General features: G+C 39.5%; 1 protein-coding gene across 2 annotated transcripts in view; it reads right to left on the bottom strand.

Annotated features, from left to right (window-relative positions):
* pi4kaa (phosphatidylinositol 4-kinase, catalytic, alpha a) overlaps window positions 1-19,110 on the bottom strand; it is a 46,587-nt gene that overhangs the window by 18,736 nt on the left and 8,741 nt on the right. The window contains exons 7-38 of one of the 2 annotated variants that reach the window (XM_088355657.1): window positions 19,020-19,086; window positions 18,801-18,949; window positions 18,661-18,726; window positions 16,560-16,656; window positions 16,289-16,480; window positions 16,114-16,214; window positions 14,740-14,869; window positions 14,526-14,658; window positions 14,316-14,411; window positions 14,062-14,245; window positions 13,872-13,972; window positions 12,319-12,487; window positions 12,139-12,189; window positions 11,545-11,653; window positions 11,352-11,488; window positions 11,132-11,265; window positions 10,988-11,070; window positions 10,841-10,911; window positions 10,212-10,336; window positions 10,051-10,132; window positions 9,891-9,974; window positions 9,027-9,116; window positions 8,826-8,945; window positions 8,488-8,580; window positions 8,260-8,416; window positions 7,304-7,431; window positions 6,148-6,306; window positions 5,902-6,053; window positions 5,712-5,819; window positions 5,033-5,253; window positions 2,828-2,983; window positions 24-103 (exon numbers count right to left, since the gene is read on the bottom strand). In XM_088355657.1, coding sequence (XP_088211783.1) covers window positions 24-103; window positions 2,828-2,983; window positions 5,033-5,253; window positions 5,712-5,819; window positions 5,902-6,053; window positions 6,148-6,306; window positions 7,304-7,431; window positions 8,260-8,416; window positions 8,488-8,580; window positions 8,826-8,945; window positions 9,027-9,116; window positions 9,891-9,974; window positions 10,051-10,132; window positions 10,212-10,336; window positions 10,841-10,911; window positions 10,988-11,070; window positions 11,132-11,265; window positions 11,352-11,488; window positions 11,545-11,653; window positions 12,139-12,189; window positions 12,319-12,487; window positions 13,872-13,972; window positions 14,062-14,245; window positions 14,316-14,411; window positions 14,526-14,658; window positions 14,740-14,869; window positions 16,114-16,214; window positions 16,289-16,480; window positions 16,560-16,656; window positions 18,661-18,726; window positions 18,801-18,949; window positions 19,020-19,086 — 3,825 coding nt within the window. The remainder of the gene's footprint in view (window positions 1-23; window positions 104-2,827; window positions 2,984-5,032; window positions 5,254-5,711; window positions 5,820-5,901; window positions 6,054-6,147; window positions 6,307-7,303; window positions 7,432-8,259; window positions 8,417-8,487; window positions 8,581-8,825; window positions 8,946-9,026; window positions 9,117-9,890; window positions 9,975-10,050; window positions 10,133-10,211; window positions 10,337-10,840; window positions 10,912-10,987; window positions 11,071-11,131; window positions 11,266-11,351; window positions 11,489-11,544; window positions 11,654-12,138; window positions 12,190-12,318; window positions 12,488-13,871; window positions 13,973-14,061; window positions 14,246-14,315; window positions 14,412-14,525; window positions 14,659-14,739; window positions 14,870-16,113; window positions 16,215-16,288; window positions 16,481-16,559; window positions 16,657-18,660; window positions 18,727-18,800; window positions 18,950-19,019; window positions 19,087-19,110) is intronic. The other variant, XM_088355658.1, reaches the window with a different exon arrangement.

Raw genomic sequence — 19,110 nt, 5'->3', positions numbered from 1 at the left:
CTGTTTGGTAAGCAGATGCTGACCAGCAGAGCCAATAAAAGGGTCCTGCGCTTCATGTAGTATTTGTGGAGCTGTGTTCCTCGATTGCTCTTCTTGGATGCTCCTGCAACACAAGTTTCACATGCTAAATTTTAAAATTGGCGTTTAACCCATTTAGGAAGGGTGTTGGTACTTTTCAGGTATAAGTGCTGGGAGCGCTGTAGTGAATTTTTACCATTAAGGAGAGAATCACCTTTTTGCAAGCTGAAAGCTACCTGTTTTTGTAACTGATTTGCGGAAAGGGCTACCAGTCTGATATGCATTACTAAACTAAAAAGTTATCTTGTCATTACTATTGTGTTACTATATGACTATGTCATTGCAATGTTGTAATTATGAGAAGTAGGGTTTACATAGTTTAATAAACCACTAAATCTGCTTTGTAAAAGATCACTGAGTGAATAATGAATAATGTATTTAAAGATACTGGTCACCTCAACAATTTTTAATGCCAAATCATTTTCCTAGAAAACCACGAGCACCAGGTTGGTAACCCCTCATTAACATCATTTGTTTTTTTTTGCCATTTTTAGGTGGTCTCTGCCAATTAAATGCATCAGAATAAACACTTGACTAGACGGTGTTGTAGTAATCATAGAATTGCCTGCATTTTTCTTAGCTTTTTTTTAAGGAGAATGGAGCGACAGATTAAAAGGATAAAACAATGAACCTCTTGGGACTTAAATGCACAATCAGGTTGCTGTTATTTCTTTGTCAAGGCATACGTATAAGACTGATGGTTTTACAATGGCCTTAAAGATAAATAATTACCACTCTATTACTGAGTTTAAAACGGGAAAAACACTTCTGAGATCTGAAGTTAATGCACACATACTTCACTCAATTACAGTAAATATTCCTATCTTTACTGGCCGTACCGCTTTCTGAAACTACGGTAAGAACGAATGACAGATCATATGCGAATGCAGGAACTACTAGAAGCTGGGGTACAGGCTCGCACATAATTATATGGATTTGATCAAATTGTTAAAATTCACAGAAGTCAAATACAAGTGCAAACAGCTACTATGAAAAGTATGTCTCACAAAAACAATGTGGAACGTCTTTATTATTCTAACATTATTAGGTTTTATTGGATTTGGCTGTGTTTTGTTTGTTGAATTTTGTAAAAAAATATAAGGTGTAATAATTCACAAGTTTTTATGGAAGTCACATCTGTAACCCACAAACTATTTTGGGGAGTAATGTTCCTACGCGCTTTAGAGGCAAAGATTACAATGATTGCCTAAACATTAAAAGGTATAGTTTGATTCCCAAGATATACCCTGGTTTTCATGGGTGCCTTCAAAGTCACTCTCCAGGCACATTCCATCCTATAAGTTAAACAAAGAAGCAAACCATTTTGATTTTTCTTAGGCCAATATTGATTGATATTTGACTAAACATACAGGGTTCGTACACTTTTTTCTTAGCCAAATTCAAGGACTTTTTAAGGACTCTAATAACCAATTTTCTAATTTCTCCGTTGTCATTAGAGGACAAAATCTGGTGTGAATCATGTATTTTGCAGAGCCAAAAATATGATATATCGGCGATTCACATATGCGATTTTTAATCTTGCATGTGCATTTATCAAAACATGATTTTTAGATCTTGAGTAAATCACAAATTTATCTGTGGATCTGAACAATTCTTGTGTAAATATTTTTGAAACAATCTCTTCCCATATAGGTGTTGGGTAAATATGTAATATGTAGCCTACATTTTCAGTTGCAGGAAGTTCTTTCCCATTACAATTTACAACTGGGAAATGCTACCTTGATTTTTGGCACGGTACATGATGTATGTTCCTAATTGATATGTAATCATTGCACTAATACACATTTCATTATGCGCTATATAGGTGTAGCATGCACATGTCCTCTTGGGCGGGACCCATAGGTGGTGATGACGCTTTGTAGGACAATGCCATCCAAACGAATGCCTGCTTGACCCGTTTCCGGCATCACTGGTGAAAGTTTGGGATCTTAGGACCTTCAGTTTTTAATATTATTAATATATTGCTCTCCACATGTCTTGTTCCGATAGCTTTCAAGTCTGCTGTCATTAAACCCACTCTTAAGCGACATAACCTTGACCCAGAAAGCCTATGTAATTATAGGGCAGTGTCAAATATACCATTTTGGCAAAATAACTTGAAAATGCTGTTGCAAAGCAGCTGAAAGACATTATGTCTGAAAATAATCTCTTTGAATCTGTCCAGTTAGCATTCAGAGCAAATCACTCTACTGAGACAACCCTGGCTAAAGTAACCAATGATCTCATCTTAGTAATAGATTCCGGTGCCTTGTCAATGCTACGGCAGTAGGATCTCAGTGATGCATTTGATAAAACATATTACTTGTTCGCCTGGAGAAATAGTTTAGGTCCTACCTTTCACTAGAGATAACTGTTATGTTAAGTGGTAGAAATTTGGAGGCACAAAGATGGATGTCACTTAATTGTTTGCGCCTTAACCTACAAAAACACGAGATGTTGATTGTTGGTCCAGCTCATTGTCGTGATTTGTTCTCAAACAATGCTCTGAACTTCGACAAATGTAATACCACCCATAGTTATTCGGTCAAAAATGTAGGTGTTTTATTCGATCCTAATCTGTCGTTTCAGTTACATGTGAAAAATATTACTAGAATAGCTTTCTCCCACCTCTGTAACATTTTGAAAACACAATATTAAATTTCAAGCGTTTAAGGATTTCAAGCACCCGCATGAACCCTGAATATATGTTCTAACTTGGGGTACGATGGGTGTGAAAAGGCAACCCTACCTGACTTCTTTGATGCAGTGGACATGCCACTGGAAAGCGGGTATGTGTTGATCCATCCCTGGCCACTCTGCTGTGAGCGTGTGCTGGAATCCGCGTTACCGCGCATGTCGGCAGCGTTCATCACTGACAAACTGTTCAGGGACGGGTCTTGGTTGTCTAGCAGGAATCACAATGAGGTGTATTAGAGATATGGCAAAGTATATACCAGCTTTCATCTAAGTGATAATGAAGACGGTATACATGCCCGCCGAAACTGGTAAGTGGCTGCATGTCCTTTAGGGTAACACAACTATTTTAAAAAGTAGGTCACCAGTGACGGTGTCTTGACAAGACCATGACTTGTTACAACCATTATTTTTCTTATCTAATTTAAAATGATTATATGGTTTATAATCTATTGAATATTATGTACCCAAAGCTGCTATTCTAAAAAGACGTATCTTCTTGTAAGTAAACACCCAATGTAAATATCTTATGCTTTTACATGCCCACATTTTCTTGTGTAAATATTTCTGCTCATATGTATCCAAATTATTTTTTTCTTTTTTTTTCTTTTATCTTATAGCAGTCTATATGTGTAACTGGAGTGCCAAGTCTAATTTTGTTGTCACAATATGTTCAACTCATTTTGTAACAATCATAATAAAGGTATGTTCTATTCTATTCTATTCTTGAACCAACAATTTGGTTTAAAACAAAAAAGTCTGTTTAATGACCAAATAAATGCTCATTTTGTTTAAGTCCATACACTGCAAAAACCTTTATTGCGATTTTCATACAATATAAGTTCTATCGGCCCATGTCTCGTCTTAAAGCACTTTGTTGATAAGATGCTCCACTGCCTTCACTTTTCAATAAAGTCTGAGTTAGTAAGTGTTTTCCACACCCTTTTCTAGGCTCCGATAGTCATGGCAATGAAAGATGTACCTGCAAACAGTAACTCATTTCAGCACTTCATCATCAAATGGAGGTAATGAAAAGGGAGGGTTGAGGGCTATGAAATCATGCTGCAACGGCAAATAATTATATGCCCTAACCCACCGCTTTAGACTTTGGACCCTGACATCCAGGATGTCAAGTTCAAAAACTCACTCAATGAGACTTTCTTTTAGGTGCCGTCAAGTCATGATATAAGCGAGGATTCTGGAGCACCCATAATGAAGTTGAATTTTCTCGCACGTTGGTGAATTGGGGAGAGCAGGCTTTGGCGGGTTGGCTGGTATGATGAGGAGTAGTGCATCTCAACGCAAGTGATAAATTTGTGCTTTAATTCCTCAGAGCTGCTTGAAGAATTTAGAGAAAATGTAGGGAAACATTTTTTAAAGTAAATACTGAATAAATATACGAACCAAACCAGTGTTTCCTAAACTCTATGTTAGACAAGAATGCCCCAAAAGAAAAAAAATACCTAAACTTCAGACCAAATTGGTTTTGATTTTAGAAAACAAAACACTTTCTTAGAATTAGGAAAATACGTGGCCATTACTTGACATTTGTAGGGAATTTCTGAGTCCATACGAGACCATTTATTTTCAGGTACAGAACATGGAGAACCAAATGTGCCAAGATTAAATAAACACTCACATCATCAAATAAATGCATCATGAATGTAAGGTTTCTGTAATAATTAAATAATCCATGATGTAAGTATTTGTAAGTAAGTATTTAATTCATTATTTCTGTTATTGATTATCTGTTTTTTTCCACTAAATCAATTATTTTATGGTACAGTATAGTGTTGACTCATTTCATGAACTAAAGGTGCTATCCAGAATATGAAATTTTGCAACTCTCTGCCACCATCTCCTAGCTTAAAATCATGATTGCAGCCTCAGCCAGCCCATTTCTCAAGTACTAATAAACTGTTCTTTTTTTTACCTTTTTGGGATTTGGGTTGGCGTTTGGACTATATTTGAAACAGGTCTTTGCTTACTTTTACCATTTTGGGCTACACTGACAAAGAACCCTGGGAACAATCATGAAATAAATTTCCACATTAATTTATTTAATTTTGGCACTTTTTGCTCTATCATAACAGAAAGGTCCACATAAACATTTTTTGGACCGAATTCACTTAGAAGAAAAACTAATTGGAATGGCCGATTTTGATCTACAAGCAGCACGGTGAGGTTTGAGCAAAGCCTCAAATTTGCCACGCGTTCAAGCATGCTCCCGCCGCGTGCCGCCGCCACCGCTGAGGCTTACTTAAGATGGATATCGGAGAAGTGCTGGACACGATAAGCGATCCAAATATCCCGGCAGAGAGCGTGCTCGGGGCCGGGGTGGTACCAAGCTCACCGGGGGGCACCAAGTGGCACGCTGCCAGGTATTTCTTGTCCGACAGGATGCTGGCGTAAAAGCGGATCATGATGCTGATGTCCTCGCGTAGGCGCTTGTCACCCTGGGTAGGAAACTTTGGCGATACGCTGCAGACAGAACACGAGCTGAGTTAACTTGAGGCAGTTAAGAACCGCAGCCCCTCACCAAAAGGCACATTTTTATGCCATCAATTTACTCGTCTGGCCCCCGTGAAAATGTTTCTCTACCATGTGGCCCCTGAGTTCAATGAGAGTTCAACACCCCTGGCTTTAGGCAATTTGCAGGGATGAAGAAAATGGGATATGAGGGAGATTGGAAATACCGCGTTTAAAACTAGGGTTAACTTTTGTTATTGTCAAAATTACAAACTAGGCATTACTCAGATCAAACAGGCATGAACAGGTCTTCAACTCTCCATTTTCTTCTTCTTAGCATATTTATTTTGAAAATAAACATGTCATGGAAAGCACAAAAACAAGCAAAATTTCCAGCCAACATCTCATAAGCGTGAAGACTTGATTGGACAGATAATCAGTCATGGCACTACTGAATTTTCAGAGTGTACCTGAAGTAATCAAATGCCGTGGAGTATATCTTCTCTCGAAGAACGTTCCTGACAGTGGCATTTGTGATGACGTCAGAGTGAAGCACAGCAAGGCCCAGAGTCAACAGCCTGCAGAATATAAACAAAAGAATCCCAAAATATATGAATAGGTAAGTTTGGAAACAAAACACTGACTTTTCGTAACGCACACCTGAAGCGAGGTCCTATGGCAGCAACATGGCGGTTAAGGTTGCTCTTGGCCCCACCCACATTAAGAGACAGCGATCGCTGGAGGAGACTACAGAATATTTCCACCTGGTCAGCACTGGAGTACTTGGCTATTTCGAATCTCTGGACCAGAAACTGGATACGCAAATAAAAAAATGTTGCAATGGGTGAGGGGATCTGACAAAAAGGTTGAATGGACGAAATGGTTTTAAAAGGTTTCTCGGCTGACTTCAATCCAAATGTGATGCGGGGTGACATCAGGTGGACAGGGGATAGGCTGGCTCTCCTCAGATGCCGCCAAGGGGTCGGCCTCCTGCTGCGTGTCAGAGAATAAGCCCATCTTCAGCTCCACTGTCATCTGCCAAGCTCCCGCCATCTCACGCATAAACTGTATTGATGGCCACCCAAAAACAAAACATAAGCACATTGTTTGTTAGAAAAATAGCAAGTCCAGTCAAAAACAAAACAAGAAAAAAGCCTTCTTGACCACACACTAGGTCATCACAGTACATTTTCTTCCCTTAACCCAAAATTGGGAGTTTAGGGTCTGGCATTGCCTTATCAGAATTGGTACTAGATGGGAATATTTACAATATAAGACAAGATGGTATTTTACTTACTCCACTATTTCCATAGACTAAACAACACAAAAAACTAGTGTCAAAAATAACTAAAAGTAGGCAGATCCACAACTTGGAGTAATTTGATCTCACTTTCTATGTTATATAATGTACAAAAAAATTATTGTATGGGTTGCTTATAACAAAATGACGACCTTTTTTAAGTTACGTTGTGTACGAGATGGCTAGATTTCAGGGAGAATACAATTTTTGCTTAAATGACACAATCCAAGAAGCTAGATCAAATAACAATAATAATAGTTCAGCATGTAAAATGTTGTAAAAAAAGCAAAACTTTAAAAAGGCATGTCAAAATATTAATATTGTGATATTATTAATGTTTGTCCTTTATATATCTTAAAAAACTTTCATGAGGAATATGTAATTACCTCACAAACGCCAACTCATTGCAATAGGTAAAAATAACATTGATACTTCAACGACTAAATCAATGTTTTTTTAAGAATTTCATGTAGCACCTATACTAAAATCCATATTTACGTGATTTATTATGAATTCAGCAGTCTCCAGACGTATTGTGATTGATATTTAAATGAGTGACAGCCATTAATGAAACAAGTAATAAGATACAAAATATCACAGGATTTTTCCCATTAGCTTCAATAAGCAGCGTTGTATGGCGTATTCTGACACGCGGTTTTCACCTATCTATTTGGGAATCAGCTTTTAGTTTTAAACTAAATTACCAATATCAGGCTAACCCACAACTTTGGTTTGATTTATTAACTTGTTTTTTTTCTTTACCGGCACTTCAACGCCAACCCGTGCGGCTAGCAGCCATTCCCAGCAGGCAATGGCCGTCTCCATCCCATGCTCTGTAAACATCTTGAGAGGAGACCAGCAGAGGTGGTGCAGTAGCTGAGGGTCGCACTCTAAACAGGAACACAAATCTCAAAATTGTTTGGTTGGTGCACAGAAGATGTTCACAAACATGCAGGCTCAATGAGAAGAGATGTTTCTAAGAGGCCCATCATTGCACTGAATGTGAATTATGATTAAACAAGACTGACGCAAACACTCAAGTGACAAGCACATTTGCAAGACCCCTACTTTCGAAAGGGTAAAAAAGAAGTCATGTCAAGTCATGTTAATTCGTATAGCCCTTATTTTTTCAAATGAAATATTTATATTTTTCAATGGTTATTAAAATTCCCATAATTAATAATAATTATATTTGTACTACAATTCTTTGTGGCCTGAAATAAAAAACAAGACTTTATTCATGCATATTTCACCCTCTAGTAAACGAATTAAGTAGAATCGTCTTTATTGTCATTGATCCCAACTTAGTGTACTGCTACATTGTTCACAACGAGAATAAACATGGCTTTCCAAGACAAACATGTTATAAAGGACAAAAGAAACAAATAAAAACAAAAAAAAGAATGAGGACAGGTATTAAGCGATATTTACAAGGTAGTTCTTGTAGACTGGCCTGGGTTGTAGCATTATAAAAATATTGCAATGAAAACAAAGCAATGCAATTTAAGAACAATATCGAGCAAAATGATAAATGATTTAAAATTACTATTTGTCATAATAAAACCAGAGCTCTTAATGTATAAGAGAGATAAATAGTTTCATTTAGACAAAAAAGTAATTATTGGCTATCACCTAGTGGCCTCCTAACGCCAAAGTAAGTTTGGGAGCTTCATTTTGATAAGTAGAATCTATGTTGTAAAACAAAATAACAACCATACCTTTGCTGCTGATAAGCAAGGCGGCCAGCTTGAACATGGCTTCTGTGAAGCCTTCAGATTGGGCCGAATCTAGAGCCTCTCCCATCTGTTTGACCATCAGATGGCCTAGATCTGGCTGGCCCCGCACTGCCTGGGCAAAGTGGATCATACCAGACACCTGCGGACAGAAAAGGAGAAAAATCAGAATTAAAGTTTAATGTGGGGTGAATTAAAGGACAGACTACTGACCTCCCCAGCGTATCTGTTCCTCAGATTGAGGGAGGCCATGAAATTGGAGTAGTCCTTTTTCACACAGGCGGGCCTCTCTGTCAACTGAGTGGACTGCAGGAGGACGGAACAAGGCACAATAATAGTTCAAATCAAGAAAAAGATTACCTTAACATTGCACTACAATAAGCATTGCTTAATTTTCAACTGCTATTAATTAATTGAAAGTTCAATTATTTTTAACAGATTTAGGGAAATACTTTTGGGGGTTCTCAGGGGCTAAATCAATCGTGTTTGAACAGTATAATGGAATTGTTGATCTTAAACAAAAGCAAAGGTCTGATGTTTTTTCTACAAACCCCAAGCGTGGTGCTTTGCCGGTTGAAGCCGGCAAAGTGCAGGATGCTCTCAGTGGCCATTGCCAGGCCCGTGTGCTGCGACAGACCTGAAACCCAGTTCTGGTGCTTGTTTAGGTACTCCTGCAAAACACATGCAGAAAGTTGGAGAACAGAACGCACACATGGCCAAAAAGAAATGGATGAACACTTCACACAGTTTACCTGCAAGTGGGACTTAGTGACAGATGGAGCCCATTTCATGGCTTCTTTTAAAATTTCACCACAGCGAGCAGCAAAATCCTTCACGATGCTCTAAAACCAGACGGACAACAAGACCTGTGATTTTAATAACTAAAAAAGAGGTCAAAATATCCTGTTTTCGCTAGTTTCCATATTGTTAACTTCTTATTATACCTTAAATTAAATGCAAAACAAAGAACATACAAAGAAGAAATGTCCTAATTGGCAATAAAAGTTTATTTTTGGAAATCGAAGAATATACTTTATGTGTGCTCTAATTTTACTGAATTGTCCCATCTTTACTTAAAATTGGTGGCAGGACCTGGCAAATCATGACTTTCTTCCTACAGTAATTATCAATATACATTCGTATAAATAAATTCAGAATACACTTAAGCTATTCTTTTTTAATACTTCGTTTATATGCCATATTTCACAGATTTGTTTTACACGTTTTAATGATTGGCATGACAAGAGTATGGATGTTATATAAACCATATTTTCAGAACTTGTCTCAGGCCTACTGTAGTCATTCATACCAGCAATAAAAAAATAAGACAGATAATTTTAAAGAAAATTCTCAACATATCTTTTATTACATTTGCAGGAAAATTAATGGAAATTTAATGATAGTAAATGGTCACTAGATGGCAACTGATACTGTTATTGGCCACACATATGATTGGATATATTAAAAAGAGGCATCCTCGTATCAGCACTGAGACTACACAATATTGGCACATGACGGGCCCTGGATAAAAGTATTACCCCATATTTGTGAAAGGAATATGGCTGTTCAGGCCTTTTTAAAATCATATTAAAATAAAGCATAGGAAAATAGCTCACTTCTCTGGCTTCGTATGTATCAGGGACCGTTATCCTATACGGAGTGTCCGGAATGTCGTAGTATGGTTGGTCCTTGTGGATGTCCTGCATCATGAACATGAGCATTTTCATTCATCTTGCAATTCTCATGGATGTGACTTGGGCTATGGCAAAAACTTACGGCACTGAGTGAGAGTGAGAGAGTCTGCAGAATGTCCAGCATGGTCTTCAGCACGCGACCGCTCCACAGAAGATGCGGAAAACTGAGGATTCGCAGCCACATAGGACAGATATTGTTAATTAGCCAGGCAAGGCTGTGCTGTGGGCTTTATCTATACTCACGTTTCGGCCAGTCCAGACAAGTATTTGTCAGCCACTCTGCGGATCCTCTTGTGGATGTGATTGAAGTTGACCAGGAGGAACTGAGCATGGCGCTCCAGCTCTTCTTCATGTGCTTTGGTCTTGGCCTGAAATTGGAGAAAAAAACCCTTTTATCTTCAGAAATTTCATCAAACGCCAGGCATGGTTACAAGAGGAACTCTACTCAAACATAAAACTACAAGTAACAGAATAAGTTAAATTGTTAATAGTAATTTACTTGGACTTAAATGTGGGTATTTTTGTAACACTTTGTTTTTTTCAATTATTCTTATCCAGAATAAGGGGGGTAAAATCAACAGGTTTGTTAACTTGTGCAACTTGAGAAAATCAATAAAAAGGCTCTCGTAATAATGGTAGAATAAATCCATTCAATACATGTCTGCTAGGAGATACAGTATATCCTTGGTTCCACAGCGGTATATACCCCGCCCTTCTCAACTCAACTCCAGTTTACCGATTTGTACCCCAAAAATGCATTTTGTTTCACTGATAAGTTGCACCTTTTCCGACCCTATGAATGTTCTACTTGTGTGCTTACACTCCACAGTGCTAACACAGGCAGTAATAACAATGCATGGTGAAAGTCTTACTTTCTCAATCATCATTTGCAGGAAAACTTCAAAGACTTTGTCACTGACGGCGACCACACACTGCATCATGCCTGTGGGCAAAATGGCATACTCAATCACTCACAGATGTACAAACATACTGGAACTTTGTCTTGAAACTCCGCTTACCAGATTTATCTTTCTGTATGGCCCGGTCCTCAAAGTAGCGGAACATGACCTGAAAACGTTCTGAGTCCAGGGAATTCAGCATCCTAACGGCCAAAGACATGACGTTGATTTCATAGTCAGCAAACAAAAAATCGGCGCACTTACCTCATGTACTCCAGCCTGTAAACGGACAGTAGATACGTGGACATGGCGAAGTCCAACTTGTTGATGAGCGCAGAACCTTCTGGAGGTGGGTCTAGCAGGTTAATGATGGTGCTTCGCAGTTCATTTAGCTCAGCCTGGGGTGCAAAGCGGCCGTGGTTAAGTTGAGTCGAGCCGGAACAAGTGAATTGGTTGTGCATTTTGTGTGTTTCCGTGGCAATACCGGCGTGACCGTGTCGTTCTTTAGTGCAGAGTTGTACTGCAGCTCGGAGCGGAGGGGCTCGCCGCTAGGGAACGTTAACAATGGCGATTTTGTAGCGATTTCGCACACTCCCTCATACCATTCTTCGGGCCAGAGACCTACAACCACAGTTTTAGAGACTTTTAAGTGGTTAGATAAAGGGAGTGATTCATACCTGAGCCTTCCACAGCAAAGCCCATGACCACTGAGTAGAGCCAAAAGTCCCTGAAGAGCTTCTGCAGGCGTGGCTTGGCCTCCTTGATTGGCAGCAACCTTTTAGTCAGCTGACCATCAAAGAAAAACGGAAATACATTTTGGCATCACTTGGACAATATATGCATAAAAATTTTTGTCATTAATGCATGGAAAAATCAGAGCTTAGAATGACTGTTTAAAATTTTCTTTGCTTTGTTAGTATTATATTATCTTGGAACCTTTATGTGGGGCTATTTTTACAAACAAAAAAAAACGATTACACCAATACCTTTAACTGATTTCAGGGGCCAGTTCCAGTCCCACAAAAGTCTATAAAAATCATGACCTTGACACTTCTGTGTGGGTCTTCTCATTGTCAATAATTTGGTGCACAAAAATGTTTTGAGAAGTTTTGCCTCTAAACATTACTAAACTGACACCATATATTTCAAAATAGGTGAATGTCACACTGCCATTAGGCTCTTTAAGAGGTGTTCATGGACCAAAGTCAACAATAGGAGACTTTTTACAATTACTTTCTGAAAAGAAATACATGAAAAACCACTCATCTCACCACTGCAATGACCGGGATGAGGACACCTAGGTTACCAGCACTGCTAGATGCCTGCAAAGAGAGATGCAGGAGAAAATTAGGACAATGAACGATACAAAACGAGTACTCAAATATAAAAGGAAGCTTGAATTAAAATAAAATTGCCCTTTTGTGTTTAGAACAACTTGAAATATTGCAAACCTTAAGAGCCGGGCCTTTGTCTGCCGCCCGCTCGCTGGCTCTTTTGCCCTCCAAGCCCAGCTGTACAAAGAGCTCCAACAGATTGACCAGCAGTTCATCAACCATCTGCTCGGCCTGCATGTTGGCCGCGATGTTGCCCAGAGCATTGATGACAGCCAGAGAGCAGTGCCTGCAGGCATGACACACAATAGTTGTATAATCTAGGGCAGGATTTCTCAAATGGGGGTACGCCTACCCCTGGGGGTACGTGGAGGTACTGCAGGGGTTACGTGAAGCTTTTCAAAAAATCTATCTCAATCAGTAGGCTCATCCTAATAACAAAGCTTGAGAAAAAATATTTTGTAAAAAGTTTGAAAAAAATATAAATATGTGTTCATGCACTGAATTTTATATTGAGTATTTAGTTTCAATATATTTGAAATAAATATACAAAGCAGGGCTGACCACACCAATTTAGTTTGACCCACTGATGCACTAATCAATGATCTGTCATTACCAAAACACTGTAACCATAGAGGTGTGGCTAAAGCGCAGCAGCCATGCTGCTAAAAGTATGGATGGACAAGTGAAGAAAAAGACCAAACCAGAGGCGACTACGTCCAGAAAGTACATGGAAGAATATGTTATAGTTGGATTTACATCCAGGAGCTCTGACCCACTCCAGGCACTGTGTTTATTTTTGTGGGGAGAAGTTACCCAAAACTAGCAGAAAGCCAGCACACCTCCAGCGGCATCTCACCACAAAACATGGATGTCACATTAGTAAGGCACCAGAATTCTTAAGAAGAGAACTTTATGACTATAAGTCATCCCAAGCCACAACGCGAAAACCCTCCACTACATCAACCGAAGCCCTGGAGGTTTTTTACGCTACTAAATCGTCATTGTTAACGTCTTTTCTTGCTGCGAAAGCCAGAAAAACTTTCACCATAGCAGAAGACCTACTGCTCCCCGCCCCTGTGGTATTGGCTGAAACCATGCTGGACAAAAAAAAAATCGGCGGGTACATTAAAAACTGTGCCTCTGTCTAATTACACCGTTTGCCGCAGAATAGATATGATGGGCACAGACATTGTCGAACAAGTTGTGGGGAAACTTGGCAGCTCATTTTCACTGCAGCTGGATGAATCCAGAGATAACAGTGGACATGCACAATTTGTTGCATTTGTAAAATAATGAAGTCAGAAAAGAACCACACCTCATGAATGTTTTTGTGACAAAGAACTATCTGTTCCAATCACTCTATCAGAGAAAAATCTGAGTTGTAGAAATAACTGGAAACTCAAGAGAGCCATGACATTATGTTCTTCACAAGTGTATGTAAACTTTTGACCACAACTGTACATATGTTGCCTATCTAGATTTATACTGCATTGATTTATAGACAGGAAATACAGTAGTCATATTGCAATCAAGACAGTTGTAGTATACACAAATGCAATGTAAAAATACTCAGTATTGCAGAGTATGCCAATGTGAGTATTTGCTGTAAACCCATTTGAAAAAAGCTTAATCGGAATCCCTATAAAGTGCAAAAAAGAAACTAGGTTTACCTGTATCCGTGGTCTTTGTAGTCCTTGGTAGAGTACACCATGGAGCTGGCCTTCACACTGATTTGTTGAAATAAATTCCACACTTCCTGGTAGATGTATTGCTGCAAAAACAATACAAACCACTTGAGCACATCCACTGGCTGAAAGTACCTCCCAAACGGCACTGGGGACTTTGACCATAGACACTTGCATTTCCAGTGATAACCATGCAGCCCAGCTGGTCGACAATGAGCACGTCCAGTTGCGACGGCGGCTGGCAGAACTTCTGCTGCAGGATCTGCAGGATGGGCTCCATAACGCGTGGGGTGTCGCGAAGGGCAACGGCAATGTGGCCTAGAGCCCGGATGGTGTGGTCCGGAATTAAATGGGCATCTCTGAGTGATACGAAAAAGGATGCATGAGTTTGATTATTCAAGAAAGGACACCAAGCACGTCATCATTAACTTGTCATTCTCCTGGGAGATGTAAAGACGATTGGACAGACTGGCCAGAAAAGCTTCCACAATGACGTTATCCATAGTCAGCCCTGCTTTCAGGCACCTAAGAACCAATCAAACCAAGGCAAATGATGTAATTTCTTTCCTATGGAAATGGTGTTTTTCAGAGTAAGACTGGTGCTTGCTCCAATGTCTGGCTCTGTACTTTGTCTCTCACCTGCAGATGTTATCAATGGATATGTCTCGTAGCTGTTCATACATGGAAGGTTGACTCCTCTTGCTCCCTGGGTTGGCGCTGACAGTGGACTGAGAGTGCTCGTTAGTCACATGGATCTTGATCTCACCACCGCCTTAGGATATTAGAACAGAAGTGGATTGTTGTCCTGATCAAACGCCATTAACTCGGTGGGATGTTTCACCATAAGGTTTACCAGGAGTGCACTGGCTGTGGTATTTGTACAGTTTGACCAGGACTGGAGAGGGTACCACCAAGAAGTCCCTCAGCGATGTTGTGACTGAGTGGGCCACCACTGGAAAACGTTCGCACAAGCGCCCCAAGCCCTATGCACACACAATAACAATAAGATCATATATCAGGCAGTGTTTCCTAAAGAAAAAAATGTATGTGCCTGGTGGGTCAGGGACAGACATCTTAAGACAATCTAATATTTTCTCGCAAAACACATTATGTTGTACGAGGGACGAGGTTTTCGATTGAAGGGACTTCTCATGATGGTCAAGTGTGACTATTTAGCAAAAGCCTGGTGGCGAGTCACACCTAAAAACTCAGCCAGGCCTAAAAGCACTGGGGGAAAATCATAAGCCATCTTCCATTAACCTCCCAAAACCTGGTGTCCACATGTTGGGACATAAAAACAAGAAATTTAAAGTTAAATCAAAAACAAACCTTAAATGTCTGTCATACATAACTGCACACCCGCATCCACCTAAAATAACTTTTTTCTTTTGTTTTTTTACCCCAACAGACGACATGTATTACCTATGTTTTTATTTTATCTAGACATCTTGAATTTCACAGCTGCCATCTAAAACCAAACAGTAAAAACATTGGGATGCAACCTGATTCTAAGTCAAATAAATCATAGAATTGAGTGATAATTATAAATCAATTAATATTGCAATTGTTAAATCGTAATTTATCATATAACTTCAGTGAAGTATTAATTACTTTACTTTTTTATATACCCAGGTGTGCTTACCTAACGAGCTGCCTGCATGTTTTGGTTAAAGTCGTCATACACAACGTCAAATACATCTATTTTTGATTATCATGTTTAAAATCTAAACATCCAACAACACAAAAAAAAAAATTCAATCCAAAATGTCAACCAAAAAGTAGTCTCAAATAAGTAAAAGAATCTAGGCAAAACATTCTTATTACACTAGAATATAACTTTGCTAATTTCATAAACATATTTTAGTTTTTATATAATCTAATTTTGTAAATTTTTAGAATCACTTCCAGTTATACTCCAAACAAAAAAATGATATACTACAGTTTTACTTCTGTACTGCCAAATAGGCAGATAGTTTGTTTGTTCTATGTATTTGTTTCTTAGCTAAACTTTGTCTTCGTGATTTTCTAGTAGAAAATGAGAAAAACAAAAATACTATTTCTATTACTTACAGTATTTTGGGGGAAATGATAAGAAAAAAAAGCAATATAAAAATAAATAAACGAGGATTCAACGTATTCATGTTTACCATGAGTGTCAAGCTAAAAATAAAAGCATTTATTACACATTTATTCATATTTGACGAATTAAACTCAGCAGAGCGCTTGCCTGCAGGCAGCAGATGAGAAGAGGCATATGAGCGATGATGACTTTGCTGGAGGTTTTAGACTGCAGCTTCTCAGACAACTTGCTGCAGAGGTTCTCAGCTCCTAGGGACCAGACCAAAAGAAGAATGTAATGAGGCTAAGTAGCACCTAACGGGCCAGACGAGCGAGCATCCCACCCTGCTCCTCGGTGACAGCCCAAACCATTAGGTCCACACAGGCGGCATTGGCTTGACAGCGTAGCTTGAGTGGGCTGAGCTCGCTCTGCAGGTACTCCACGTCGTGCAGGATCCTCTGAAGCTCAGACTGACTGCTACTGAACTGCTCCAGCACAAAGTCGTGCACCTCCTTCACAAAGTCTGTCTGAAGGTCTTTTTGCCAGGGCGTGTGGACGGTATAGTTTGGTAAGGTGAAATAAATTGATAAAAAGGAAGGGCAAAGGAGACTGACCTTTCAGATTGTACAGGGTGTCTCGTAGCATTTTAAATACAGCAACATAAAGAGGGTCACTGAAATATTTGTAGTAAAAGTGGAGACCAGGATTCAACTGGAAAGAGAGCAGAAGAAAGTTCAAACACGCAAAGCCTTTCATTCAACTAATACAAGCAAAATGGTTGCCGGGCCAATATAAGCTTGGCTTAGGCTGCTTAAAGTGATCGGGAGCTGAACGATCAAATTTGACTGCCAGAGGGCATTACAGACCCCACAAAAGCAAACCACACAAAAGCAGATGTTCATCGATATTGTGGGTATTTATTGGGGCTACCTTGACACAAAACTTAGCTAAAGACACTCGACGAGGCCCAAAGCACAACTGTGTAAATATTCAGAAAAATTAGTTCGGATGTTTCAGAGCCTATAAGTCACATACAAACACACAGACAAAGACTCGGGACGGCATCTTGGGATCAAGAGGTCGCAAGATCGATTCCCGACTCCTCCGTGTTATATGTCGAAGTGTTCTTGGGCAAGACACTGAATCCCTAATGCCCCCGATAAGCAAGTAGAGTGCCTTGCATGGTCGACACTGCTATTGGTGTGTGAGTGTGTGTGAATGGGTAAGTGTGAAGCACATTGTAAATCGCTTTGTGAGGCAGTGACTTGAAAAGCGCTACATAAATACAGACCATTTACACTTACTCACACACACAAAGATTTCTAAAGTAGTATAAATAAATCAGATTTAGATAGATTAAAGTTATTTTGGACTTCAATGTTAGAGTATGACACTTTGACTTGAAACACTGTTTTTAAACACTATCATTAAAAAAAAGTTTTTTTAACACATCTCATCTCATTGGCTGCACTGCTTATCCTCAGTAGGGTCGCGGGAAATCTTTTTAACTGATTTGCATATTTCGTATAATCATTCTTTAAAGTTGAAAATGTCTCGTGAGTCCACAAAACCGAGGCAAAATTACATTTTTGGCACCATTCTCAAAACATTTTTGGGTGTTTTTGTTCGAGCACACTGTAACAAAAACTATAATCTAGTTGTAAGTTATAAAAACCAGAGACGAAAAGCCTATTTTACTAGACAGAGACCAACTAACTGGGTTTTCTTTTTGTAATAATCACAATTTTGCAACTAAATCATCACAGTTGTGTGGATCAAATACAAATAAAAATAATACATCAGCCTTGTCTTGTGAAAAACATACCTCTGAAATGTGTTTTTTATTTGGTAATTATCTATATCGTCTTAACGAGGTATTTAAAAAGTAATCTTATTCCAAAATTGTCCCTATTAAGAGTATCTATGTAAAAAAAAATCTCTCCCAAATTCATTTTTGAAGTAAAATTTGTGTTATTTTTGTCCTCATTAAAAACCAATCTGAGAGATAATTTTTCATTTTATTTGACGCCTACCATACTTTTAGTCATTATGCTATGATGGTGCATGCACTACGCTGGTTAGAGCGTCCGTGGCACAGTTCTGAGGTCAAAGGATCAAATCCAGCTCCCAGCCTTCCTGTGCAGAGTTTGCATGTTCTCCCCTGCGGCCACTCCGGTTTCTTCCCACATTCCAAAAACATGCATTTCAGGTAATTTGGCTTGTCCAAATTGTCCCTAGGTGTGAATGAGCGGGTGAATTGTCTGTCTCTGTGTGCCCTGCGACTCACTGGCAACCAGTTCAGGGTGTCACCTGCCCACTGCCCGAAGATAGCTGGGTTGGGCTCCAGCACCCCCGCAACACTACTGAGGATAAGCGGTGCAGCTAAAGAATGGATGGATGGATGGATTGGTCCTGCACTAGTGGCTAATGCTAGTTGTCATGTTAGTTGCTGTTTTCCTTTTGCATCCAATGTCACGCATTAGGGGTCAGTTATATTTTCAGGCTAAACAATCATTGCCAAAATAAAGTTACATACAACAGCAAAACCTTGTGTATAACGTAACGTAATGATAGCGGCCATGTGGGAGATGTAATCAGCTACTGCTAGGTGCCGAAGAAGCTAGCGGAAATGGAAGCCAGTCAGATCTAACTGACGACAATGCATGTCACTAATGCGATTAGCGACTTCTCATATGCACTGAATCAAAATCTCACCTCCATTAGCTCTGCCAAGGCTTCATCCAGTGATTTTAAAAACGACCCCGAGACCATTTCTTCAACCTGTTTTCGACAACATCGCTATTTGTTAATATGTTGTGTGCTCACACTTGTGTGCATGCTTGCCACGGGCAGACCATGTGCAGAAGTTGCCTGAGTGTGTCCAAGGGCACGTGAAAGTCTCCACAGCTGCTGCCGGTAAATAGAGGCGATACAGAGAAGCTGGAGCTGATGGTGGAGAAATAGTAATCTGGGTCCACTGAGCTGCCGTCCGGGAGGTATGAGCCTGCAAGGTGGTCAGATGAACATGGCTTGTTTATTTGAACTATTGCTTTAAGTGGAAAGGATGCACTGACCTTCAAAATATGGAGCTGATGGATCCATCGGGGAGCTAGGGGTCAATCTTGTCCTCTCTGGACTGGCCTGAAGACAAAAGTTGTTGCATGA

The sequence above is a fragment of the Urocampus carinirostris genome, chromosome 16, assembly GCF_059441175.1.
Source record: "Urocampus carinirostris isolate Australia breed hairy pipefish chromosome 16, RoL_Ucar_1.0, whole genome shotgun sequence".
NCBI lineage: Eukaryota > Metazoa > Chordata > Actinopteri > Syngnathiformes > Syngnathidae > Urocampus > Urocampus carinirostris.
This window is presented reverse-complemented; position numbering and strand designations above follow the sequence as displayed.